This window comes from Chroicocephalus ridibundus, chromosome 2 (assembly GCF_963924245.1).
Source record: "Chroicocephalus ridibundus chromosome 2, bChrRid1.1, whole genome shotgun sequence".
NCBI lineage: Eukaryota > Metazoa > Chordata > Aves > Charadriiformes > Laridae > Chroicocephalus > Chroicocephalus ridibundus.
The window spans coordinates 92903142-92926081 of NC_086285.1; the positions used below are offsets into that span (position 1 = coordinate 92903142).

Sequence of the window (22940 nt, forward strand, 5' to 3'; positions counted from 1 at the left end):
TCGCCGGGGTGGCGGCGGCGGCACCGCCCGGAAGGAGGGCCAGCGCGTGCGCGCTCGCGGGGCGGGGCGGCAGCACGCGGTGCTGGTGCCGTGCGGCCCCGCGGTGCCTGCGGGCGGGAGCGGCCGCACCGACGGCGGGGCGGGCGGCGGGGATCGTCCGGCGGCTGGTCGCCATGGGCCGCCGGGCGCGCGACCGCCGCCGGCAGCAGCAGCAGCAGCAGCAGCGGCAGGAGCGGGGCGGCGGGGGCGGCGGCGACCAAGCGGTGAGAGCCTGGGCCGGGGCGGCGTGGCGTGGGGCGGGGAAGCGGCAGGGCCGCCGGGTTTGACGGTGTCGGCGCGTTTCAGGGCTGGGCCGGCGGCTACCCGGAGATCGTGAAGGAGAACGAGCTGTTCGAGCGGTACTACCGGGAGCTGGGCATCGTCCCCGCCGGAGAGTGGGGCGACTTCATGGCGGCGCTGAGGGAGCCGCTGCCCGCCACCCTGCGCATCACCGGCTACCGCAGGTATGGGGGCCCGGGGGGCGGGCAGGGTGGCCCTGCGGGGCCGGAGAGCGGGCAGGGGACCTGAGGATGGGCAAGGTGGCCCCGGAGGGACGGGGGGCGGGCAGGAGACCTGGGGCCGGGCAGAAGCCCGGTACCCCCTGCTCCCTCGGTGGCCCTGGTCTGGCAAGTACTGGCCGTTATCGCCGCGGAGGCGGTCCGCTGTTTGGAGAAGGTGGGGTGTGTGTGTGTGTGTGCCCTGACCACCCGCTCTTCTGGTGGTCTCTTCCCCCTTGCAGCCACGCCAAAGAGATCCTCCACTGCCTGAAGGAGAAGTACTTCAAGGAGCTGCAGGACCTGGAGGTCGACGGCCAAAAAGTGGAGATGCCGCAGTCACTGAGCTGGTAAGCAAGGGGGGAGCAAAGTCAGGCACCCTGTAGGTTCCTGACATCCAGCCCGGCGAATTGGTTGGTTTCTTTCTTTCTGCTTCTGCCCTTTTTTCCGCCCGTCTCTTTCCGCCTCTCAGGTATCCAGAAGAGTTGGCGTGGCACACTAACTTGAGCAGAAAAATCCTACGCAAGTCACCGCAGCTGGAAAAGTTCCATCAGTTTCTCGTTAGCGAGACAGAGTGTGTAAGTTTTGTGTAGATCTTGACTTTTTTTTTTTTACCTTCTCTCTTTCATATCCTGAGCAGTGGTTTATTTAAATGCATTATGAGAAATTGAGGCTGTACCTTTTCTCTTAGAAGTTGAATAGCTCAGAATAATCTGGATTTTACGTTGCTGTTGACAGTGATTCATCCCATGACTCTGGCACATAACCGCAGTTACAAATATTTCTCCTAAACTAATTGCAGGGATTTTTTTTTGTTTGTTTGAGAATGTGAAAACGGGTCCCCATAAAATAATTAGTTGCTGTTAAAAACCAGATGTTTAAGTCTGGTAAGAAGTGCATATGTGTACGTACCAAGACTTACCTTTGATGATGGATGTTTCTCACTTGATTGAAGCCAATTTCTTATCTCTGAGTAGAAACTACATCCGTAGAATGAATAAAATTGGAGTAAATATGCCATTGTCAGAAATTTCAGTTGGGTGAAATAGTGTGATATTTTGTTTGTTAAATGCTAACAAAATTTAATCATAAGTTTATAATAGCGTGTTTTTGATTACTTTATCATTTTACTACGTAGAAATTTAAAAAAATTATTGCAAAGTTGATGCGTTATTTTTAAATGGAATAAAAAGGAGTTTGATTTGGTTTTGTTTTTTCCTTTCAAGGGAAATATCAGTCGTCAGGAGGCTGTTAGTATGATCCCACCTCTACTGCTTAATGTGAACCCTCACCATAAGGTAACTCTAGAATATACCGTGTACTAGAGTTTTTTCCTGGAAGTTAGTCTGATTAAACCACAAATTACGACAGCAATATCAATGCTGATACACAATTCTGTTTTGTGTTGGTATGTTTTATGCTTTCTGCCTGTAAACCACGGCAATCAACTAGTGTTCCGATCACAAATAGACTGTCAGGAGAAAGTCTGCTTTTTCAGCTTTGTGTAATATCCTTTAAAAAAACACTTAGTTTTTAAGTAGTTACATAATCTTACTTTCAAAGTGTAAATGTATTTAGTTGCATCTAAGTTATATATTCATGTTTCACCCCCCTTTTAAAGTAAGGTAACTGTCTTTAACTTCCTGCTATCCGTCACACTATGAACAGATGTAGTTTTCCGGATCTGAATGATAATGTTCTTTACCAGGTAGTTTTCACCCCTCTCTGCCTTTTGCAGAAGTTGCAAACTTCTGCACTGTAAATCTGTTAGGCAGGATAACTTGGGTGAGCTGAAACATGCTGTTGATGGTGGCTAAAGAGTACAGATTGCTAACTTTAACTGAGCGTGTAAGGAATGCCCGTGATATTGGGCATTTGGATGGGAGACTATAGGAATGGGCATATCTGGTTGCAGACTTCCTGTTCTAACTTTAGTGACGTTTTCATACGCTACATTTGTTTGCAGAATTAATCTGTCAGGTGGCCTGATTCTCTTAATCTGTTTAATGAGCTAGTTAGAAGTACCTTGCTATCTCAAGCAACCATATTGTGCACTTCTTTCTTACATTTTTCATGACGTATCTTAAATTTTAAGTTTTTCAAACTTCTAGCATATATGTTTTAGAGACTCATTGGTACATGCTTGGTTTTTATATTAACATTACTTAGCATATGTAACTTTTCAGTTTATTTTCTTCTATTCTCACCCTAACCCAACGTATGACACAGGGCTGATGGCTATGTTACGTGAGGCGAGGTCTCCTGACCTCTCTTAAATGAATAATAAATTGAGTGATAGATTCAGTCCAAATATGTCACAGGCACATTTTGTATCTTTTTTGGAGTTGAACAGGTAGTGAATGTGTTCGACTTACGGTAAAACACAAACTGTGAGAAAGTTTTTGCACACATCTTACTTAGATTGCATATACTAAGATAGCAGTAAACATTTTTTGCATCGAATGTTTAACTTCGGTGACTATATTTCAATGAGAGCTTTACAGAAATGCCTGTAAGATTTCACAAATTTCCTCATAAATGAGACTCAGAATAGGTTCTTTGTCCTCTCTTGTGACAACAGAGCAAATAGCTGCTGTAGCAATGCCTTGGCTGTTGTCATTTAGGACTTTTTATAGTTCTTAGTGCCTTATTTTCTGAGCTGCTTGTTATGACCAGAATTGCATGTTACTTTTCATGCTTAACCAGCATGTTCTGTACATCAGGTCTTAAATGCTGATTCTTATCTTACACAAGGATCAGCATGAGGACTGTCAAAATTCTCTGTAGTTGTGTTCATTTTCAAAATACTTTTCACGATTTAGTTTTCCTTCACCATCAGTTTGCTGGACAATTTCAGAGCACGTTTAGGCTTGCTTGTTCTTCATTATCTTGTGCATTAGCTACAAAAGTAAGTAGAAACCAGTAGGGTAGCAACTGTTACTTTAAAGAGCGGATAATGACACTGTTGTACTGAGCGTGGTTCCCGATGCATTAACACTGCTGCATGGCAGCACTCACCTCACGCTCTCTGGAGCTCTCTGTAAACGTTCCTTGCATTTCTCTGGGGTCTGTCTTCCCGTTTAGTCTTGTTCGTGCTGGGAGCTTGCATGAGGATCTGAGCAGATCCGTCTGCATCTTTTCTCTTGTTTCACGACTTCAGCTAACTTCTACTGGAGCTAAAGGTCCAGAAGGTAGACAGTCTTTTATGTTTCTTAAAACATTTCTTAAAACAAGAGGAAAGACTGTAAGCTTCCTTAGTTAAGAAAACAGCGTTAGCTGTCAGATGGCTTGCTGTGAAAGTGACTGTATGAATGACTCGATCACAAGCCAAATTTGTGATGAACCAGGAGGGAGAAATACACTAGAAATCAGGTGTTGGTGTCTGTGCTGTTCTGTTCTGCTGCCTAAGGGCAGTTCGAATACTCCCAAGTGCTTCTTCCAGGTTATAGAAACAAGCAGTTTATGCTGCCCTGATTTTTTGCATTAAAATGCAAATATGTGGGGAGGGATAGCCGTTCATTTTTTTAAATCTATTTAATCAAATGTGTCAGTCTCCGATTAATTTACTGATAGTTAAAGAAAAGTACTACGTGCTCTTGAATGTAACTTTGCCCTTAATGTATGTGTGTGTATATGTAAAGTTCCATTTAACTTCAGTAGGAATTGCTTGTAAGTTCATAGAAGGACCATATCCCCATATGTATATTCAGATTTCTCTTTCAGATTTTTTTCAGCTGATGTGATGTATTTCTTCCCTACAAACCAAATTCCTTTTTATGTTTTAGACCCTCAGAGATAAAGCCGCATTCTGTGATGCATGCAAGGAACAGAACTGTACTTTGTAGTTTTGCGAATCAGTGTTCAGAACAATCATAATTCTGCAATTGTATGCAAAAATATTTAAACAAGAATACTTAGTAAATTTCTCAAGTACTTAAAAAGCACAAGGTAGGACTTTTTTTTTAACTTTCTGGTGTTTGTAGATTCTAGATATGTGTGCTGCACCTGGATCTAAGACTGCACAACTCATTGAAATGTTGCACGCGGACATGAATGTTCCTTTTCCCAGTAAGTCTGGAAAAACTACCAAAAACTTTTGTGACTTTGAATTTCCACTTTTTCTCGTAGAAGATTATTTTTAATATCACAGATAAGCATTTAACTACATATTGCATTCCCAAAGTGGTTGAGTGATATGAGATGGGAAGTACTCCACCTTTTCCTTGAAACGTTGTGGACTTCCTTGGCTTGAAATATATCTTCGCAGTTCAGACTACAATAGATGTGATTAGAGCTTAATTTTTGTATATAAATGAGGTTTACTGAGCAGACGTGGCCCATGAGCCCTTGTGGTTTAGTGGTATGCTGCAAATACTGGGTTAATCTGCTTTAGCCTTGAAATCATCATGATATTTATCTTTTTCTTAAGCTTCAGAATCTTTACTTTCAGATGCTTATAGAAAATACTGCCTACAGAAATGCTGAAGTTGGGGGAGGAGTGTATTCTTTTCATGTTCTGCTGAAAATCTGCTGACATGCAGAGATTGTCTTTGATGGCAGCGGAAGTTTTCTCTGTTACAAGGATTTTACTTTGAGAGTGAAAAGTTGAAGGGCCCTTGGTTGTGTCTTATTGCCGCTGCATGCAAGCTAGAACTCTTGAGACTATATTTGACACATACTTTATGTTATTTTATGTTCATTAGGGGGTCCTCTATTCATAAGAAGTCTTTTAAGTAAAGATCTCTAGTGAAAGGTTTACACAACTTTGAAAGTAAGGCAATAAACTATGTAAAATTACTTAGCTTTTGAAAAGTAAAGCATCTTTCCACTATTTTATGTTCTCAGAGGGTTTTGTAATTGCTAATGATGTCGACAACAAGCGCTGCTATCTGCTGGTTCATCAGGCTAAGAGATTAAACAGTCCGTGCATCATGGTGGTCAATCACGATGCTTCCAGCATTCCTAATCTACAAATAGATGTTGATGGAAGAAAAGAGGTCCTCTTCTACGACAGGATTTTATGTGACGTCCCCTGCAGGTATCTTGCACGTGAACTTCAGTACACAGGTTTCATTATATTAAGTGCAGTGCTAGAATTTTTTTGTTACTGAGTTATGCTTTTTGAATAGCTTAGGGAGTTACAATTTGTAGTAAGTTCCAAAACAGGTGAATGCCTTAAACTGTCTTAGATAAGGGGATACCCAGTCAAAGTGGACTTTTTTCATTCCACGTTGTACTTAAATTTAGTCAGCTGAAGGGCCTCAAATTTCAAACTTATGCTCAGGGTACTGAAATACAAAGAATAGTGTAGAAATAAAGGGTACAGCACAGGAGAACTAGTTAACATGGGAGAGGGACTGTTAATTTTTTGCTGCTATAAATGACTTGGACGTGAAATGAGTTTTACCCACAAATAATACAAATCAGTTCAACCTCTGTTACAGTGGAGATGGAACCATGAGGAAAAACATTGATGTGTGGAAGAAGTGGACAACACAAAACAGCTTGCAGCTCCATGGGTAAAAATGCTTATTACACATCTGCACTTCTTTTATTTCCGTCTCCTCCTTTTTTCATATCTTTGACATCTGCATGCATTCACATGTTAATATATGACAAAGCAGAGACTTAGAAGAGTTGCTTTTCTCTCAAATCAAGAGCTTATGCGCTATTCAGAGGAAGTGTAGTATTTTAGATGTGAGTGGAGTGTGTGAATCTAAATTGCTTGTATTATGAATATCTGACATTAATGTTCATTGAATTAATTTAGACAAGGTAGCTAATAAAACAAGGAGCTAATAATTTGGTTGGAATTCTTAGTGTTTAGGCAGGTAAAATACTGTTGGAAAATGCAGAAACTGGTAAAATTTAATAGTAATATTTTAAAGTCTTTAGGATATTAGAGATCACACATAAACGGTTTCAGTTACCTGAGACTGGTTTACATTAGCTGATGGTGAATGAGTACTTAGCTTAGTGCAGGCACGTGGTAAAAAGCAGTAATTTAAACACAGATGAAAAAGCTTTGAACATCTTACTGTGCGTTTGTAACAAGCTGGGAATGCCATCAGTTACTGTGACTCATCTGACCCGTGGTGACTTGTTACTGCTTGATAACTCATTCATAATTACAGGTTTTATTTTAGTCCTAAGTATGCAGGTAGGATATAAACTGGTTCAGCTGATCCAGCTCAGTGATACTTTTCTCAGAAGGCCACTGCTAGCTAAGCTCTGTTGTCAGTAATAGTTGTGATAGCCAGATTGCTCCTCATTTTAACTCTAGATTTCTGAGAAGAAGAGTCAGTTTTTGGGGTTTGTTTTCTAGTGTTGAGTACTTGATAATAAACTTGATGGGGCACTAGAAAGAACAAAATACAGAATGTTATGTTGAAAGTTATCATGCAGTAGTGTTAATGCTTGACCTAATTGCCATTTTAATAGGTGTAATTTGAGTGTGTCCGCAGTATAGACTGCACTAAGATGACTTAGTTTAAAACTGAATGTAATTTTTGTACTGGTGACCGCTGTGGAACTCAGTAAGTGCTGGCTTAGTCCATGGAAAGTTATGTGTCAGAGTTATGTTACAGCTTCACCTGTAAGAAATTTGATGGCAAATCTTTCTGGTTGCTGAATGATACCTGGCTAGATCAAGAGTGTTCTGTTAGATTGCAGTTAAGAATTGCAACCCGTGGTGTCGAACAGCTGGCAGAAGGCGGGAGAATGGTATATTCTACGTGTTCATTGAATCCTATTGAAAATGAAGCTGTGATCGCGTCTCTGCTGGAAAAGAGTCAAGGTGAGAATGGACGGAGCGGGGAAATCCTTTTTTCTCAGCCCAAAAAAGGATATGTGTATGATAGTACTAGCAATAAGCTTAGTGTAGGTAATGTGCTCTTCATATGCAAAACTGCAGCCATTTTTTGGTACCAGTAGAATTTCATCGGTGTCGATACAAGCAGTGTTCTTAAATAAGCCTAAATCAGGTGCAAATATAAAACCTAAAGAAGTTGTGTTAATGATACACAAAAGACTTCTACAGATCAGTGGAATTCAGTCTGTGTTACCTGGCCTCTGCTAACCTATTCCACTGGTTGGGGTCCACGCCTGACATTTGTATTTCCTTTGGAAAACATGGAATGGGACATTACTGCTGTATGCTATGTAAGTAAAAAACCCAGAGTGTACTTAAGCAGTTAGAGGACTGTTATTGTGCACGGGTAGGTGGGAGTCACCAATACCTTTAGCCTCCTTTGACCCACATTTTGACATGCTTGGAATTTTAATGTCTTTAAGCTCCTGGATTTTTTTTACGTTTTTGGCTTGCATATGAAGGCTTGCTTAAGTTGCTGTTAAGTCTCCATCATCTGAAGTAACAACAGGTGGAAAAATTGAGATGAGCTGGAAAGCTGCACTGCATACGTTTGTGATAGTAGGGCTTAGTAGCCCAAATTTCTGGTCTTGAGCTGATGGACACTGTTTTTTCTGAGTCAGTGACCTGAAGTTGGGAGACATTTAATTGGATTTTGCATGAAAAATTCCACAGATTTTGTTAAGATGAACCCTGTACAGAGCAGAAGCAGCTGTATTGCTCCTGGAGCTGAGCTGGTTCTGGAAGTAGGGTAGCCTGCTTTGTGTAATGTTTCCTTTGTGCCAGTCACTATCGTGGCCCCAAGTTGCACATGAAATTTCATTGTCTCTGAAACAGCAGTTGATCTAAAATGCCTGCAGATAATTAGGAATTGACTATTTAATTTCCACTCAAACTACATCTTTATTTAGAGGTAGTTTCTTTGGCAGGCTGAGCGAAAGAAGAACATAGACGTGTTTCCAGTACATTGTAGTATGCTTGGCTTGTTGAAGGTTGTGGTACACTGGAGTTACGTTTAACTACAACCAGAGTGGGAAGTGGTAAGGACTAGTTTGGGTAGGAGCAAGAAGCCAACAAATGCAGCGTCTGGGGAAAATTCAGTACTTGGAAGTAAGGATCTTGACTGTCTGTGGCATTTGGATCTTGTCTCTGCCCGGTTGGAGGTATTTTGAGGCTTATTTGGAGGCTATGATGCAGCAAGCAAACAATATCCTTGGGGCTAGAGCGTAGGTGTAGCTAAAGAAGGGTGAGGTAGTGCAGTGGTCTGCAAGGGGCACCTGGACCTCAAGGATATGCTCAGGTCAATCCAGAATGTTTGTTGGTTCCTCAGTGTTAATGTTGCCCCTAGCACCGTGTTAACACCGGTACTTGTGGAGCAGATCAGAGATTGCTTTCCCCTTGGGGCTGAAGGAGTAAGGAAAAGGCACTTTTGTACCGTTTCTCTACTGGGAGTTGTACTTCTGACAGACTATTTGGTGCTTGATCAGTCTGATGTAGTCTTGAGGCATCAGCTGAAGTCATGCTGTAGGTAGGCAGGAGTATTCAAAGGACGGATGCAAACATCAAGTTTAATCAGATTTGAAATGTCATTTTGGAATTTGTCTATGAATTCAAGTGTCACTTTTCCGTTTATTTAAAAGACTTGCTTAAACTGTCACTGTAAGAGTAAACGGTTAGTCACATAGAACAGGCTGACAAATTGAGTACAACATGAGGAAAAGCCTACCTAATTGTTAAATAACCAAATATTCAGAATCACAAAAAAAAAGTTTTAAAGTTGTTCTTCTCTAGAGAGATCACCTATTTAAACAGTAAGTTTTATATCAGTCTTTCTGGACTTGGAGCAGCTTGGAGTTTTTATTCAGTAGATTAAATTATACTCTGTTGATGTTTCTTATAGTACTTTGGCATATGTTAGCCATGTTAGGCCTTTTGTCCTGTTAGGTTGATAGTACTTACCTTATTGTTAAACGGTTTGGAATTTTCCATTTAAAAAATAGTAAATTCTTTTTCCTCGCACACTGGAATATATTGAGATTGTAAATTCATAAAATGAGAATGTATCAAACATTTTAAAAGGCTCAGTCATCCCAAAAAGAGTACTTCTCTGAAAAAATACTTGATCAGTGTAGGAAATCCAAATACTAAGTAAGTGGAATTCAGTCTGTGTTATCTGGCTTCTGTCTGGAACACTGATGTTTAGTGATAGAGGTTGTAGAGTATTACTCTATGCAGCTGCTACAAAAAGTACCTAACTATTATATTCTCGTTAATTTATAGGTTGCAAACTTCTGTAGTTATTATGAACTGTTCTTACCATCTTACCATCTTTCTCGTTAATTTACACGGTAGTAATTGTGTAACATGCTCCTTGAAAGCTTTAAAAAACAATGGTCTTTAAATGGTCTTAAACTTTGAAGGAAAACTATTTTTATGAACGTTAGTTAGGAACATGACTCTCAAATTCTGTTTTCAAGAATGTTTATATTCTTGGGATTTCAGGTGCCTTAGAACTTGCTGATGTCTCTTCTGAGTTACCAGGTTTGAAGAGGATGCCAGGAATTACCAAATGGAAGGTACTTACCTAGTATTTCTGTGAAGTTCTTGGTCTGTGGTAGAGTGTTAAATTAGGGAAATTTTGAAGTGTAACATTTCAAAACAGTAGATTAAGCCGAAGTACTGGTAGTGATTTGCTAGTAATTTGGTAGCGATTGTTCTAGACAGTACAGCATCGTAGGAGAGAGGGCTAAAAATCTTTCTGATGGTAAGTTCGCGTCTTCTCATCTGCTCTCCTGTTTTCCTCTAGCTTCCTTTGCTCTGTCTCCTATACTTTCTTAATATAATTCCCTTTTCTGTTGTGTGCATGTGGCCTGTAGATGGCAACATAATTTCAGCCACTTTTTAAGTTATCCCTCCTCCTTCGTCTTTGCAGTCTGTGAGTGTTAAATTCTACAGTTCTTGAGCTGATCCACTTGAATCATTTGGAAGTAAAAGCTTTTAAACCCTTTCTGGAAATAAGCTATAAAACCTACAGTGATGTGAGTAATCCTAGAATATTAATAGAATCCTTAGGCCTTATGTGATTTCAGTTTTGGAAACAGACTAGTAGGGAGGGGCAAAAAGCCCCAAAGCTTCTTCAGCTTCTTGTTAAGAGTATAGTTAAGAAGAGTAGAAGGCCATCCTGGTAGTAGGGAAAGAAGCTCAGATTAAATTTTAATTATGAGCGTGTGCCTTTGCAACGCCATTGTTTGTTCTCTCTTCTCTCACCATTTCACTAGCCTCTTGCAATGGCAGTCTGCAGATTTATGCCTCAGTCTAGGCTAATGAACAAGATGCATGGAATAAAGATTTGCTTATGTTCTGCCATTGGAAATAGAGCTTAGAAACAAGCTGATTTCTTTCTTCTTACAGTTCCAAAAGTTTAAATTGTATGCTGGTACCTGAAGGATAAATGTAAAATGCATAGTTCTATAATCTTAATTTTACTTTTTTTTTGTTATTGTATAAAGCTACAAAATGTATATATAAAGATCACTAAGAGTATATTGTATTCCCTGTAACATTTCTGTGTTTGCAGTTGAAATATAAATCTCCCTAATGGGTATTTTAAAAAGCAGGCTAATAAAATCTGTTGAAAGTTCACACTTATTTGCTGCTACCCTGTTTTTTCAAGCCTGATTGGCTAGCTCATTCTTGAATGTATTTGCTTGCCTTGGTGCTGCTTTTACTTGGTTTAGTCTTTTGTTTCCTGGTGAAACATTTGTTCAGTGGGAGCTCTGTGACTTAGTGATTATGTTGACTATGCCTGAGCATCAGTTGACTGTAGATCTCTGGAAACGTCAAAATAAAAATAAAGTTTTGTTCAAGGGACACTTAGGCGCTTGAAAATAGCATTCCGTACTCTCTCCTTAAGACAGATGATGAGTGAGCTCAAATGAATTACTTGAGAGTCTTGAAGGAAGAGACCTTTTTAACTCCAGATCTGGTAATCTACTTCTGCAACACTTCTAGTCTTCATTCTACCCTAACGAGAGGCTAGTGAAATACGCAATAGAGAAGAGTTCAGCCTGTTGTTTGATGCTTTGTCATCCTACCGGTTACATTGTGCAGTTAGGCTGGTAAACCAAAACGGAACAGAGCAGGGCTGTTAGGCAGTTGTTCTAGTACATCCAAAATACTTCTAAACTTGTTTGCACTTCCATTTATTTATCACTCCCACTGGTTGTTTCTCTCAAGCTGAACTCATGACTTCCAAGGAAGAGCAGTTAGTTCAAAATCGCAGTGTGTCTTGTCTCCATCTTAGCAATATGACATATAGCGTATTTGGACTTGAAATACTAATTCTGGAAGCACAGTCAGTCATTTCTATTTCAGGAACGTGCAAAGGCATAATATTTTAGGTGTGATCTGATCAGTGTCTGAGAAACGCCAGACTTCATGACGCTGAAGTCTGTGTTCTAACATTCTTAGTGAAATTGCAATCTAGATAAATCTTACATTTCAGTTTCCAGTAGAACTCTTAATTAAACGTCCAAATTAATCACAGTGAGGTGGATGAAAACAGTTCATCATACTTGCCAGTCCTGAAGTCACCATCACTGTGACTTCTCTATTTTGTTGCCTTAACAACAAAAACAGGCCTTCATGTCAGTCATTAATTTTATGCATTTGCCCCACAGATTCCTGGATGTGACCTTTCTTACAGCCCTAGAGTCCAGTACAGAACCAGGCGTCTAGAGTTCTGAAGTCAAATTTTCCCTGTTTTTCTTCCCAGTTTCGTATTCTTGCTTAAAGAGCATTCACAATGCCTTGCTACAAGAGTTGTGGCTCTAACCTTCTGCTTGTATCTTAAGAGTCCTTCAAAAGCTTTGACCCTTAGACGGAATGAGGTAATGTTAATGCCCACACAGTACCTTGGAGTGGATTCATAGAGGTGTTCTGAGTCCTGGATAAAGATGCAGGTATTAGAAAATTCATAGGGACATGGTTCTTCAGTAAGTTTCCTTGAAAACATCTCTGTCTGTGACCTGTGTAGGGCTGTATGCTTAGCAAGCTGTTGTGTTGCGCTCTTGCATCTTTCTTACGTAATGAAATTGGGATTCCTTGTTTCTAATCTCTACTAGACTGCAGTACCCTTTTCTTTTGTATACTGCTGGGAAGCTGCCTATAGCAGAATGTCTCAAAGCCAGTCTTGTGGAGAAAAAGAAGTAACGTATCCTAAATCTGATGTCATACTAAACTTGTATATTCTACCACTGTCTGTCCTTTGGGTTTTGGTGTTCTATATGTTCTAAAAGGTTAACAGAGATCACTGCAGTTGATTCTCCACCGGTCTTTAGTTGACTGCACACTTTGCTCCAGTTTTTATGCTTCTAAAAGAGGTACAGCTGGCAAGAATCTCCTGCACTTAAATGTGCAGAGGAATGATACACTTTAAAAAACTTGATGTACTATACCAGAAAATAACTTATCTTTAAGGCATCTGAACCTTCATTTGAAAGTATTTTAATTAAAACTTGTAAAATGTTGACCCGTATTCTTCACAGTATTTATATTTACTCCTTTGAAGGTAATGCTGAAAGACGGACAGTGGTTTGAAGAGTGGAAAGATGTGCCTTCAAATAGACAAACACAAATACGTCCCACTATGTTTCCAATAAAAGATGAAGAGAAGCTAAAGGCAATGAATCTAGAGCGTTGGTAAGATTCCCCAGAGTAGATGTTATGACGTTTTTTGATGGTTACCTTGTATGGTGGTGGGCAAATTATAATTCAGTCAGATTAGGAATGTATTGCAGTATAGACCTTGGTTTGTATAGGTCTGAGTATATTTTGATTGCTTCATGTATAATGGCAGTAACACAATATTTAAATTCCAGTGAACTGAGAGTAGTTATTGAAAGCTTCTTACAAGGAACAAGTACTCACACAAACAGGTCAAATTCTTTGCATCCAATAGAGATACATAGCCAAAATTATTGGAAAAATATATAAAACTTTAACATTTTAACAGTGTGACTTATTTTCTATGAAAGACTTTTCATAGCTATTCTAAAAATAGTGTTTAGAAATGAGTCATTAAAGCTTAGATGTGAACGGTGAAATGAATACGTTGCACTGATGCAAGTTATTTTGCCAAGATGCTCTATTTTAGATCCTGTTTCTAGCTTGATAAATCAAATCTGCACAGTCCTGTTAGGAATACTTAGTCTATCCTGAAAGTAAATATAAATGTGACACAGTACTTTGTGAGAGCTTGAATACTGACGATGAATACATGGAAACATTTATTATTTTTTCCCTCCCTAGTCTTAGGATATTGCCACATCACCAGAACACAGGAGGTTTCTTTGTGGCTGTGTTAATAAAAAAATCTCCAATGCCATGGAATAAACGCCAGCCTAAGGTAACTTTTAAAAGAGCTAAAATGTTAACCTTTAATAACATTTCTGGAATTTTTTGAAAGCTTACATAATAGAAAATATACTATAACTGTGGTATATCTGCCCTTCAGTTATAGTTCAGTGTGTCAATTAAAAATAAATTCCTAAATCCCTTAAGAACTTAAATTTTTTCCAAGTTAATCTCCTTTTAAAATAGGGAAAAAAAAAAAGAGGGAGGGAATTTTGAAATCATCGTAAAATAGCGAGATAAAATTTGAACCTAAAATTAAGGCTTTGAAAGAATTACAGAAGCAGATTAGATTGGGTTGCTAATGCTGTCACTTCCTTCAGCTGTGTGCGGTGCCTCTGCCGAAGGCTGTTTCTGCTGTGTTGTAAGCTAATTCTGATTTCAGTTTATCTTAACTCTGTGGCTGGCTGCTCAGGAGTGATTCACTAGCAGATTAGTCTAGCGGATCAGCAGCAGGGGGAATGGATGTAAAGCTGTGAGGAGCCGCAGCAGCTTCAGCCATCTGACTTTAATCCATTTGTTGTCAATCGTCTTTAAAATCCTGTCAACAAGATTTTAAGTTGACGTGATTTTTTTTGATTGCTTAGACCGTTCGTATCTTTGAGAGAAACTTCTTGTGTGAATCCCTTTCAGCTGTTTCTGTTAATTTGTTTTGCTTCATTAGAACACCTTATGAGTAAAACGTGTGTGGCAGTACGGAAAAAGCATTTATTCAGAAGCAAGCGTCATCCAAATAGTTGATGCTGTTCTAAATTTAATGTTGTAGCACTCTTACAGAAAGTGTGCAGCAGCAGGATATGTGTGTCACCTTGAGTGCTAGGAGGAAAGCAGCAGATCCTGACTTAAAAGACTTCTCTTTGAGTGCTTAAACATGAATTTGTAAATGGTATAACAATAGCTTTCTTGGACGGTTGGTAAGAAACTGTGCAGATCAGTGCTAGAGATAAATGCAGCTTACAGTGGTATCTTGATTTAGTAATCAGATTAACTGCCTAAATTGATCTGTTTAAGCACTTCAATTTGATAAGAATTAAGCACATGCAAAGAGAGAACATAGGTACCTTCTATTACAAGTTAGATACTACTTTTGCTTTGTTGAAAATATTATAATTTAAAATAGGTTCATCAGAAATTGCCACAAAGAACAGGAGAAACTGAAGTGACAGCAGCTAATTCAGATAATGGTTCTGAATGTATTACTGAAGAATCAACGCTTGCTGAAAATGAAGAGTCAAAGAAAGCACAAGAATTGCAGAATTCAGACCTTGAGCAAAGCAAAAAGGAAGGAGTCTGTGGGTAAGAGACCATGTCTAAGTATTTGTCCTGTGACAGTTTTGGAATTGCTGAGTATTCTGTAGTTCTTTTGTTATTGGACTCATTTAGAAGTCGATGAAGAGGAGTTAATGAATTTCCTCAGTTGTCCTATGTTTCCACATTTTCTGTCTTGTATATCAGCAAGTTAGGAAATTAACTTTTCTTATTAGCATTTGCAAAGTCTGTTAGTCCTTTCTTCTCTGTTCAGGAAAAAACTGCTTTTAGAAGTTAACCTGTGGAAGATCTTTACTGTCTCCACAATTACTCCCTCAGAAATCTCTGCTTACTTGTTTTTGTGGTTTCTCTTTTCAAGCACTGCTTTCACTTCTTCATTTTAAGAAGTTAAATTGTGGGTAGTGTTGCCTTAGTGAACCACAGGAAAATGTCAGTATTCTGTTTGGCATACTGTCATTATCATAAGGCAAGCATTTTCTAAATGAATTGAATATACTGATTTTAAATCATGTATTTTTACTAAAATTGACAATGCAATGGTATTGTCTTTTTAGACCACCACCATCTAAGAAAATGAAGTTGTTTGGTTTTAAAGAAGACCCTTTTGTGTTTCTGCCTGAAGATGATCCATTGTTCCTTCCTATACAGTAAGAAAAAAATGTTTCTCTTTTGGCAGTAAGATTTGTAGTAGTTCAGGAGTATTAGGAGTTCAGTTCATCACAAAAGATGGGTTTTGTGTTTCTCCCTGAAGAAGATCCGTTGTTGCTTCCTATCCAGTAAGAAAAAAATGTTTCCATTTTGGCAGTAAGATTTTTAGTAGTTTTGGAATATTAGGAGTTCAGTTCATCAAAAAAGATGGGTCTAGTTGGTCATACGTAAAACTTTTCCCCTAACTTTGCACCAGGTTCCCCTCTCCTCAACACTTTAAAACTCTCTTCTTAAATGAAAATAATGGTGGTGGAAGCCCCATCCCTGGAAGCGTTCAAGGCCAGGCCGGATGGGGCTTTGAGCAGCCTGGTCTAGTGGGAGGTGTCCCTGCCCATGGCAGGGGGGTTGGAACTAGATGATCTTTAAGATCCCTTCCAACCCTAACAATTCTATGAAAATAGACAACTATAGTTTGCATCGGAAATTTTTGAGCGTATCTTAGTGTCTATGACAGCTTGTCTTTTCCGATGTCATGCATCTTAGAAAGTCTAATCTTTGTGTTCTGGACCCAAAGTGTTAAGTGTTTGCAGAGATAGCTTGAGGAAATGGGCTAACCCGTGCATTCTGAGTATGTAATTTCATTGTTCAGTTAATCAAAACAAGTGTTATGGCCACAGGAAGTTTTATGCATTGGACCCATCATTTCCCAAGATGAATTTACTGACTCGAACTCAAGAAGGGAAGAAGAGACAGCTGTACATGGTTTCTAAGGAGCTAAGGAATGTGCTTCTGAACAACAGTGAGAAGATGAAGGTATGGTTCATCTCTTCAGGTTTTCACAACAGAGATCATAAGCATCAGTGGTTGTGCCCTAAAACTTTATTGCCAAGCTGATTATTTATATAGAGGATTACCCTCTGATAGGCCTGGTTTTTTTTAGTCTGAATGAATGTGTTCCTCTGTTAAAGAGATGAAACGTTGTCTCTGAAAGGTAAATAACAGTCTCCAAGATTAAAATTGGTATGTTTTTTGGCAGGTGGAAGGGAACTTAAAAGTAGAGGAAGGGACTATATAACTGCTGCATGTGTACCAGCATTGTTATCTGGTCTTCAGGTACCTTCACAAGTTTACATTGACACACTTGTATTTATGAGCCCCTTAATTGTAAAAGTATTAAGAGCTTTGAAAGCCTACCAAAAATAACGGATAACTTCAGCTGAATTATTAGCTGGCTGTGTTACGTGAGGACATTGTTTCCAAGTAATTTCAACATCTGAATATTTTGAGAAGTGGTTAAGATGAATGATAATGGGATAAGAAGTAGGTTTTTGTGAATTAGAGGGGAAAATAGTAATTTATTTTATATGACTCTCCATGGAAAATGCCTTGCAAATGCTAAAGATTTGTCTTCGAAGCTGTTGAACAATTTAAGTTAAAATAAGGTCATCTAGTCCAGCTTCCTTCCTACCCCAAGCAGGGCTACCTTCAAAGCTAGATCGGATATGTTCAGGGCCTCATCCAGTCAGTTCATGAAAATTTCCAAGGATATTCATTGCATCTTTGCAACAGATCTTTGAGATGGATAAATAATTACCCTTTTATCCCACACACAGAAAATGGCTATGTAGTTGACAAAATTTTAAGAAATGGGTGCATCATAATAGGCAGTGACACTTTGAGTGCCACGAAGCATATAGTGTCCTAATATTGAACACTTGTGCATTTTTAAAATCCCATCCTTGATTGGCTTTCACAGAATCGCACAGAAAATTCTTCCTCCAACTAAAATTAAAATTAGATCTTAATAGTTCATTGTCCTCATTTTAAGACAAACGCTTCCTCACAGTGTTTGTTTTCAGCATGGAAAGGAGTAGAAGGTGTTTATATTGAGAGAGAACTATGTTTTGATAGTGGGAATTCCTTTTTCCCTCAAATGAATTTTCACATGAATTTAATTCAGTGTCTGGCGCAAATGAACAAACTTTACGGCAGAATCGTCCTTTCTTCCTCCTTTTAGTCAGTTGAGGAAAAACAAAATTCAGAGTGGTAATTTAGAGTTTATACCCCGTGATGATGCTTGTTGGCTTTGTCGTTTGCAGGTCATTAACACAGGGATAAAAGTCTGGTCTCGCAACAGTGACGGTGAACAGTTTGGATGTGCATTCAGATTAGCACAAGAGGTAATTACATAGCATTGTATTTTCGAAGGAGATAACTTTGTTTTCCTCTAGAGCCTGTAGCACAGCTGGCATTAGCTCTGTCAGATTAATGACAATTTGCGTTTTCAGTATGGTTTTAAAATGTGAAAATCGTTTTGTGGTATTAGCTAAAGGGCATACTGTTTTTAACATTTTCTTCAGAAAGTAGAGACTGCATTTTGAAATAATTATATTTATTTATTAAACAGGGAATTTATACTCTGTACCCATTCATTCATGCAAGGATTATAAATGTCTGCATAGAAGATGTTAAAATCCTGCTAACCCAGGAAAATCCATTCTTAAGTAAATTCAGCAGTGAAACACAGAAGAAAGTCAAAGATATGGGTAAGCCTTCTGATACGTGCTATGACAAAATGATTATTATACAATACACGGAAGACTGAAAATTCTGTCACGTAAACTATGTTTGCTAAAAATTTTGACTAAATTTATCTTAAATGTACTGGTTAATGAGGTAAGTAAGCATTACTGAAACCCAGTGTGCTACTAGAAACTGTAGTCCTTTCTGATCATGGCCTTAAAGGTTTATGAATTCCGGAGAACAGAAGAGTTGCCACACTTATGACTTCTGTGAAACAATGCTGTGATGCGGCATTTTAAAAAGTCTGATGAACAAAGATTTTATATATACTACAGACCTTTACGCCTGTTAGTGCTCCAGCTGAAACTGTTTGTCATCTGCAATTGTTTGTCATGATTTTATGCATCAAATATAGTTATTCAGAGATTGTCTTAAATAAAAGGTGCAATGTCTGCTCATTAAATTTTTATTCCCTCTGTGCTGGATGCTTGAAGAAATGAAGACTGGTTTTCAGTCGTTTGTTTATGTTGGTTTATTTCCAAGTCATCACTTGTCCTTGTGCTTCAGTGTTTGATGACACAAACTGGGGAGAACAATTTTTCTAAAGTTTGGGCTGGCATACTCCGATATTCATTTTACTTAAGTAAAAGTCCCTTGCTAGATTCACTGACTAAATCAATCCACTCTGTGGTTTTGTATTTTAATTTGTTTGTTTGGGTTTGGGAGAGGGCAAGGTTGGCGGTTGCTTTTGTAACTATATAAATACTTCAGTCTGAAAAAAAGAGAAGGGAATAAAACCTGGTGTTGTCTATGGTTTACTGTACTGATGTAGGTAACTGTTAACCAGCTCATGCTGTATGGCTGTCTAAAAACTTGTTTTCTTGAACATTTTCAAATTACAGTCATTTTAACACTGTACCAAGTAACACATCTGGTTTTTTATGTGGTTTTTCTTTTTTTTTTTTGTTCCCCCACCTCCCTTCCCTGCAGCAATGGGAAGTATAGTTCTGAAGTACGACCCAGATCCTGAGTAAGTAGATGTGTTGCTTTCCATTTACACGTTTTAAAACTTGGACAAGAATTTATTTTCACTCAGCAAAAACAAAAGCGGAGGCATAGAGATGCAGTGAAGTCAACGGTAAAGCCAGACAGCATACAAAGAATATAATGGGGAAAGAAGCTCTCTTGCCTGTGTATTCTTAAAACAATTGTAGGATTTAGCTTTATAAAGGAGAGCTAGTAGTTCTGCCAGAGGTCCACAGCATCACTGCATGCGGTTGGTTGGTTGGTTTGTTTGTTTCCCTGTGAAGTCAGCATTTGGAATAAAAAAAGTTTCACTTTTTCATTGTTCGTTTTTGTTGATAAGGTAGTATCGGAAGTTCTTGAGACCTTTTTAAACGTAAACTTTCATCTTACTGTTGCTTATTAGTTTTGAAACCAGAGCCAGAAAATTAGTTTGGCTGTTGCAGAAATTTAATAGCATTGAGCTTTTTTTTTTTTCCCCGCTTGCCTGCTTGTAGACAAGCAGGTACCTGTTTACATATTGAAGCTAAGACCAATGTACTCGCATCTTTTATAAATAATTATAAAATGCATTTACTGTTAAAGATTGGGTGCTTATTTATCAGGGCATGGCTATAAAATTAAGTTCTGAAGATTAACTTTCTCATAGTTGACGGAACGTAACTGCTTGTTTGTAGAAAACCTGATGATCTGCAGTGTCCTATCGTGCTGTGTGGGTGGCAAGGAAAGACATCACTCCGTGCCTTTGTCCCCAAGAACGAGAGACTTCATTACCTGAGGATGATGGGAGTTGAAGTGTTTAAAGCAAAGAGGAAAGAGGAGGAATCGGAAAGTAAAACGGAGGAAGAAGTTCAACATAGGCTGGCTGAAACAGAGGAAGGAATGGATGTGGAAGATAAAGAACATGATTTAGTCACGAAAATGGAAGCAGAAATAGGTGAAGAATCTTCCCACAGTCCTGTGGAAAGCAGTGCTATGGAAGTAGAAAATAAAATTGAGGATTTAGATCAATCTAGTAAAAATGCCAACAGTCATGTAAGCCAGGAAAGCAAAGACACGGATACGAGTAATGTGAAAGGTTAAAGTTCTTCCTCTATTACTCGGCAGCTTCCATGAGGCTCACATCCAGACTTTTGCTTTTAGCATGGAAGTATATTGTAAAATTTCATTTGGAATGGGATGTTCCTCTTTTAAAGTTTCACGGTTTTATTTTTTAAATGAAAACTATAAAGAGAATTTCTCTTCACGTGTGTTGTCTTTTTACCATTTTAAGCTCCGTATTACTGGTGGGTTTGTGTCTCTGTTGCTGGCAATGGACCATGCACCGGTAAAATCTAAAGCCCTTAATTGAAATGGAATAATGATGTGTACAAATGAACTGCCTGCGTAACTGATCACGAATTCCCTCAGAAGAGAAAAACTGCAGTTTCATTCAAAGCACACAAGTTCTAGAAAAACATTTTTTTTCTCTTAAGATTGCTTATCCCACCTCCCACCCAGTCTGATTACTACTCATGCAGGTTCTTTAATGGATAAGAGAATCGGTATGAGTATGCATACAAAGGCGCATACAGGATTTCTAACTATCAACCCGGTTAACATTTATTCAAAATAAAACCATTCACAGCATCCTGAAAAAAAGAAAAGGGCAGAATGCATTTTGCCAGCGACTGGTGTCAGATTTTTCTCCAGAGTGGTGAATTGCTTGACAGGCACAACTAATAAATGTCCTTAACTAGATCTTTGGGTATGCTGAGCATGCCTCGAACTTATATCTTGAAATGTCCCTGTTTAAGGGTCTGTGACTGCCCCTCAAATCTACTGCAGTCGTCTGTTTCTCTGCCATTTCTTCAACTGGGCGTCATCTCTAATTTTTGCAAGATACTTGTTTATAGCTGAAATAATCGGAAAAAAAAAAGTGTGGTGGTGTATATATATAGTTGTATAGTAGATGTTTAAAAGAGGTTATTTAGGTCCAAAAGGGTAATTTACTTAATCTGACTTAAAAAAGAATAAATTAGTTGGCTACCTCAGAAACTTAAAATATAAATTCCATCTTTTGTGGCTTAGTTTCAGCAATACTCTGTACTTGTATCAAGTTGACCTGAAAGGAAGGTGACCAGTGGTACAAGGTATTGTCCTCCACTAGGACCATGGTGATGGAAATATTTGTGTTTCTTGTCAAATTAAATTTTACCATGTGTATTTTTACTGATGGAGTCCTAATGTGGCTTGGATCCATTTGCTGTACCTTGCTACCACAGATTCTGATGCCTGTCCTTGAACTACTTCATCAAAGGGAGTATTCTTGAGGGAGAGACGTAAAAGTGAAATAATGCCATGTCCTCTTACAAGATATTAGCCTTATGCAGCGAAGAACCATTGACGGGACTCATTTTCCTCTTGAGAGTCTGTAAAATAGGTTAATAAAAAATCAGTTCTTGTCCTTGTATTTTGTGAAGGTTTGAATTTGTTCTTTGAATCAGGAGCTGTGATTGGACAGGTTCTTTTTTGTCAGCTCTGTGGGCTGAAGAACAGCATAGCAGGACCTCCTTCTGAATGGAGATGTAGGCAAAGTATAATTTTTAATTCTTAAAGGATTTGAGGAAAAAAATTACAGCAACTTGAAACTTCAAGCGTGAAACTGAGCATTGATTTTCATATCTTTGCATTTATTCTGACATTGGGCATTTGAAATGGAAGAAGGGTGGAAGACCAGTGTCATTTTTAAGTCCTCATCACCATCACAGTCTGCAGTGCTTGACCCTGGGGGTGACTGATTTTAATCCTGCCCATCTTTTTATGCTCTAGTGATCTCCATAAATTATCAGAAGGTCAAATGTTAAAACTTATGTGAAGAAACCAGAATTTGTTTAGAATTATGCCTGCTGCTAATGTATGTACTGATGTCCCTGAGCAGCAGGTTAAACTTCCCTTCAAATCAGTGGCTCTGCTAAGGATACAATTTGATGACAAGTTAAGCTGATATGAATGCTTGTTGATACAGACAATCCAGACAATTAAATCGGTGAAAAGCTAACTGTATGGAAAATGAACAGTCCAGATTATTATTTTTTTTGACTGAGCTTACCACTGGCAGACTAAAATGAAAGTAGGAAGCTTTTATCTGGGAGCTGAAGAAAAGTAGGTTCTTGGATCATAAACTGACTGAAATTGGGTATAACTGAGACTTGTAATAGAGTAACAGCTCACATCTGCATCACTTTAAATCCTTTAAGTAGACCCATTTTCCTGCATTATCTATGAAATTTCGCCTTGCTCTTGGCTTTTTTGAGTTCTTTTCTTCCTGTCAAGTGCAAATGGGAGGTTTCAGACAAGAAACTGGGAGTCTAGTTCTCTTCTGCTGATCAGCAGTTTTATTCCATATCTCAAAAAAAACCCCAAAAAACAACCCCAGAGACTGCAGATTTATTTTTTTTAAAAAACTGCGAGTTTTCTTGCACCGGTTTGCTCTGTCCCAGTTACTCTTGCCTTGATTGCCAGAAAGGAAGATGCCCAAAACTCTAGTTAGTGGCTGAAGATGCTGTCCTGGCTTCCCAGTCCGGGAGCCCGACGAAAGGGGGTGCGTTTTGTTTGTCTCTCTCTACTGAGCGATGTGCCGCTGCGGCTCTGATGGTCAGGTGGCCAAACCTCTGCTTAGGTGG

General features: G+C 39.0%; 1 protein-coding gene across 1 annotated transcript; it reads left to right on the top strand.

Annotated features, from left to right (window-relative positions):
* The first annotated feature begins 47 nt into the window (after nt 1–47).
* Nucleotides 48–21727, top strand: NSUN2 (NOP2/Sun RNA methyltransferase 2). Its single transcript, XM_063326209.1, has 19 exons — nt 48–263; nt 346–503; nt 779–883; nt 1006–1111; nt 1760–1831; nt 4517–4601; nt 5379–5571; nt 5978–6052; nt 7199–7329; nt 9904–9977; nt 12971–13101; nt 13711–13807; nt 14933–15108; nt 15636–15728; nt 16407–16542; nt 17829–17909; nt 18137–18275; nt 19243–19282; nt 19953–21727. Exons 1-19 carry the CDS (start codon nt 174–176, stop codon nt 20356–20358), a joined length of 2388 nt encoding a protein of 795 aa, XP_063182279.1. The 5' UTR covers nt 48–173; the 3' UTR covers nt 20359–21727.
* The last annotated feature ends 1213 nt before the right edge of the window (nt 21728–22940 follow it).

Excerpts from the sequence above, each read along its gene's own strand:
- NSUN2 (XM_063326209.1), top strand. The coding sequence starts at position 174 with ATGGGCCGCCGGGCGCGCGACCGCCGCCGGCAGCAGCAGCAGCAGCAG. Across the intron at positions 18,276-19,242 it reads GAAGAAAGTCAAAGATATGG|CAATGGGAAGTATAGTTCTG; the intron begins GTAAGCCTTCTG and ends CCTTCCCTGCAG. Across the intron at positions 19,283-19,952 it reads AAGTACGACCCAGATCCTGA|AAAACCTGATGATCTGCAGT; the intron begins GTAAGTAGATGT and ends GCTTGTTTGTAG.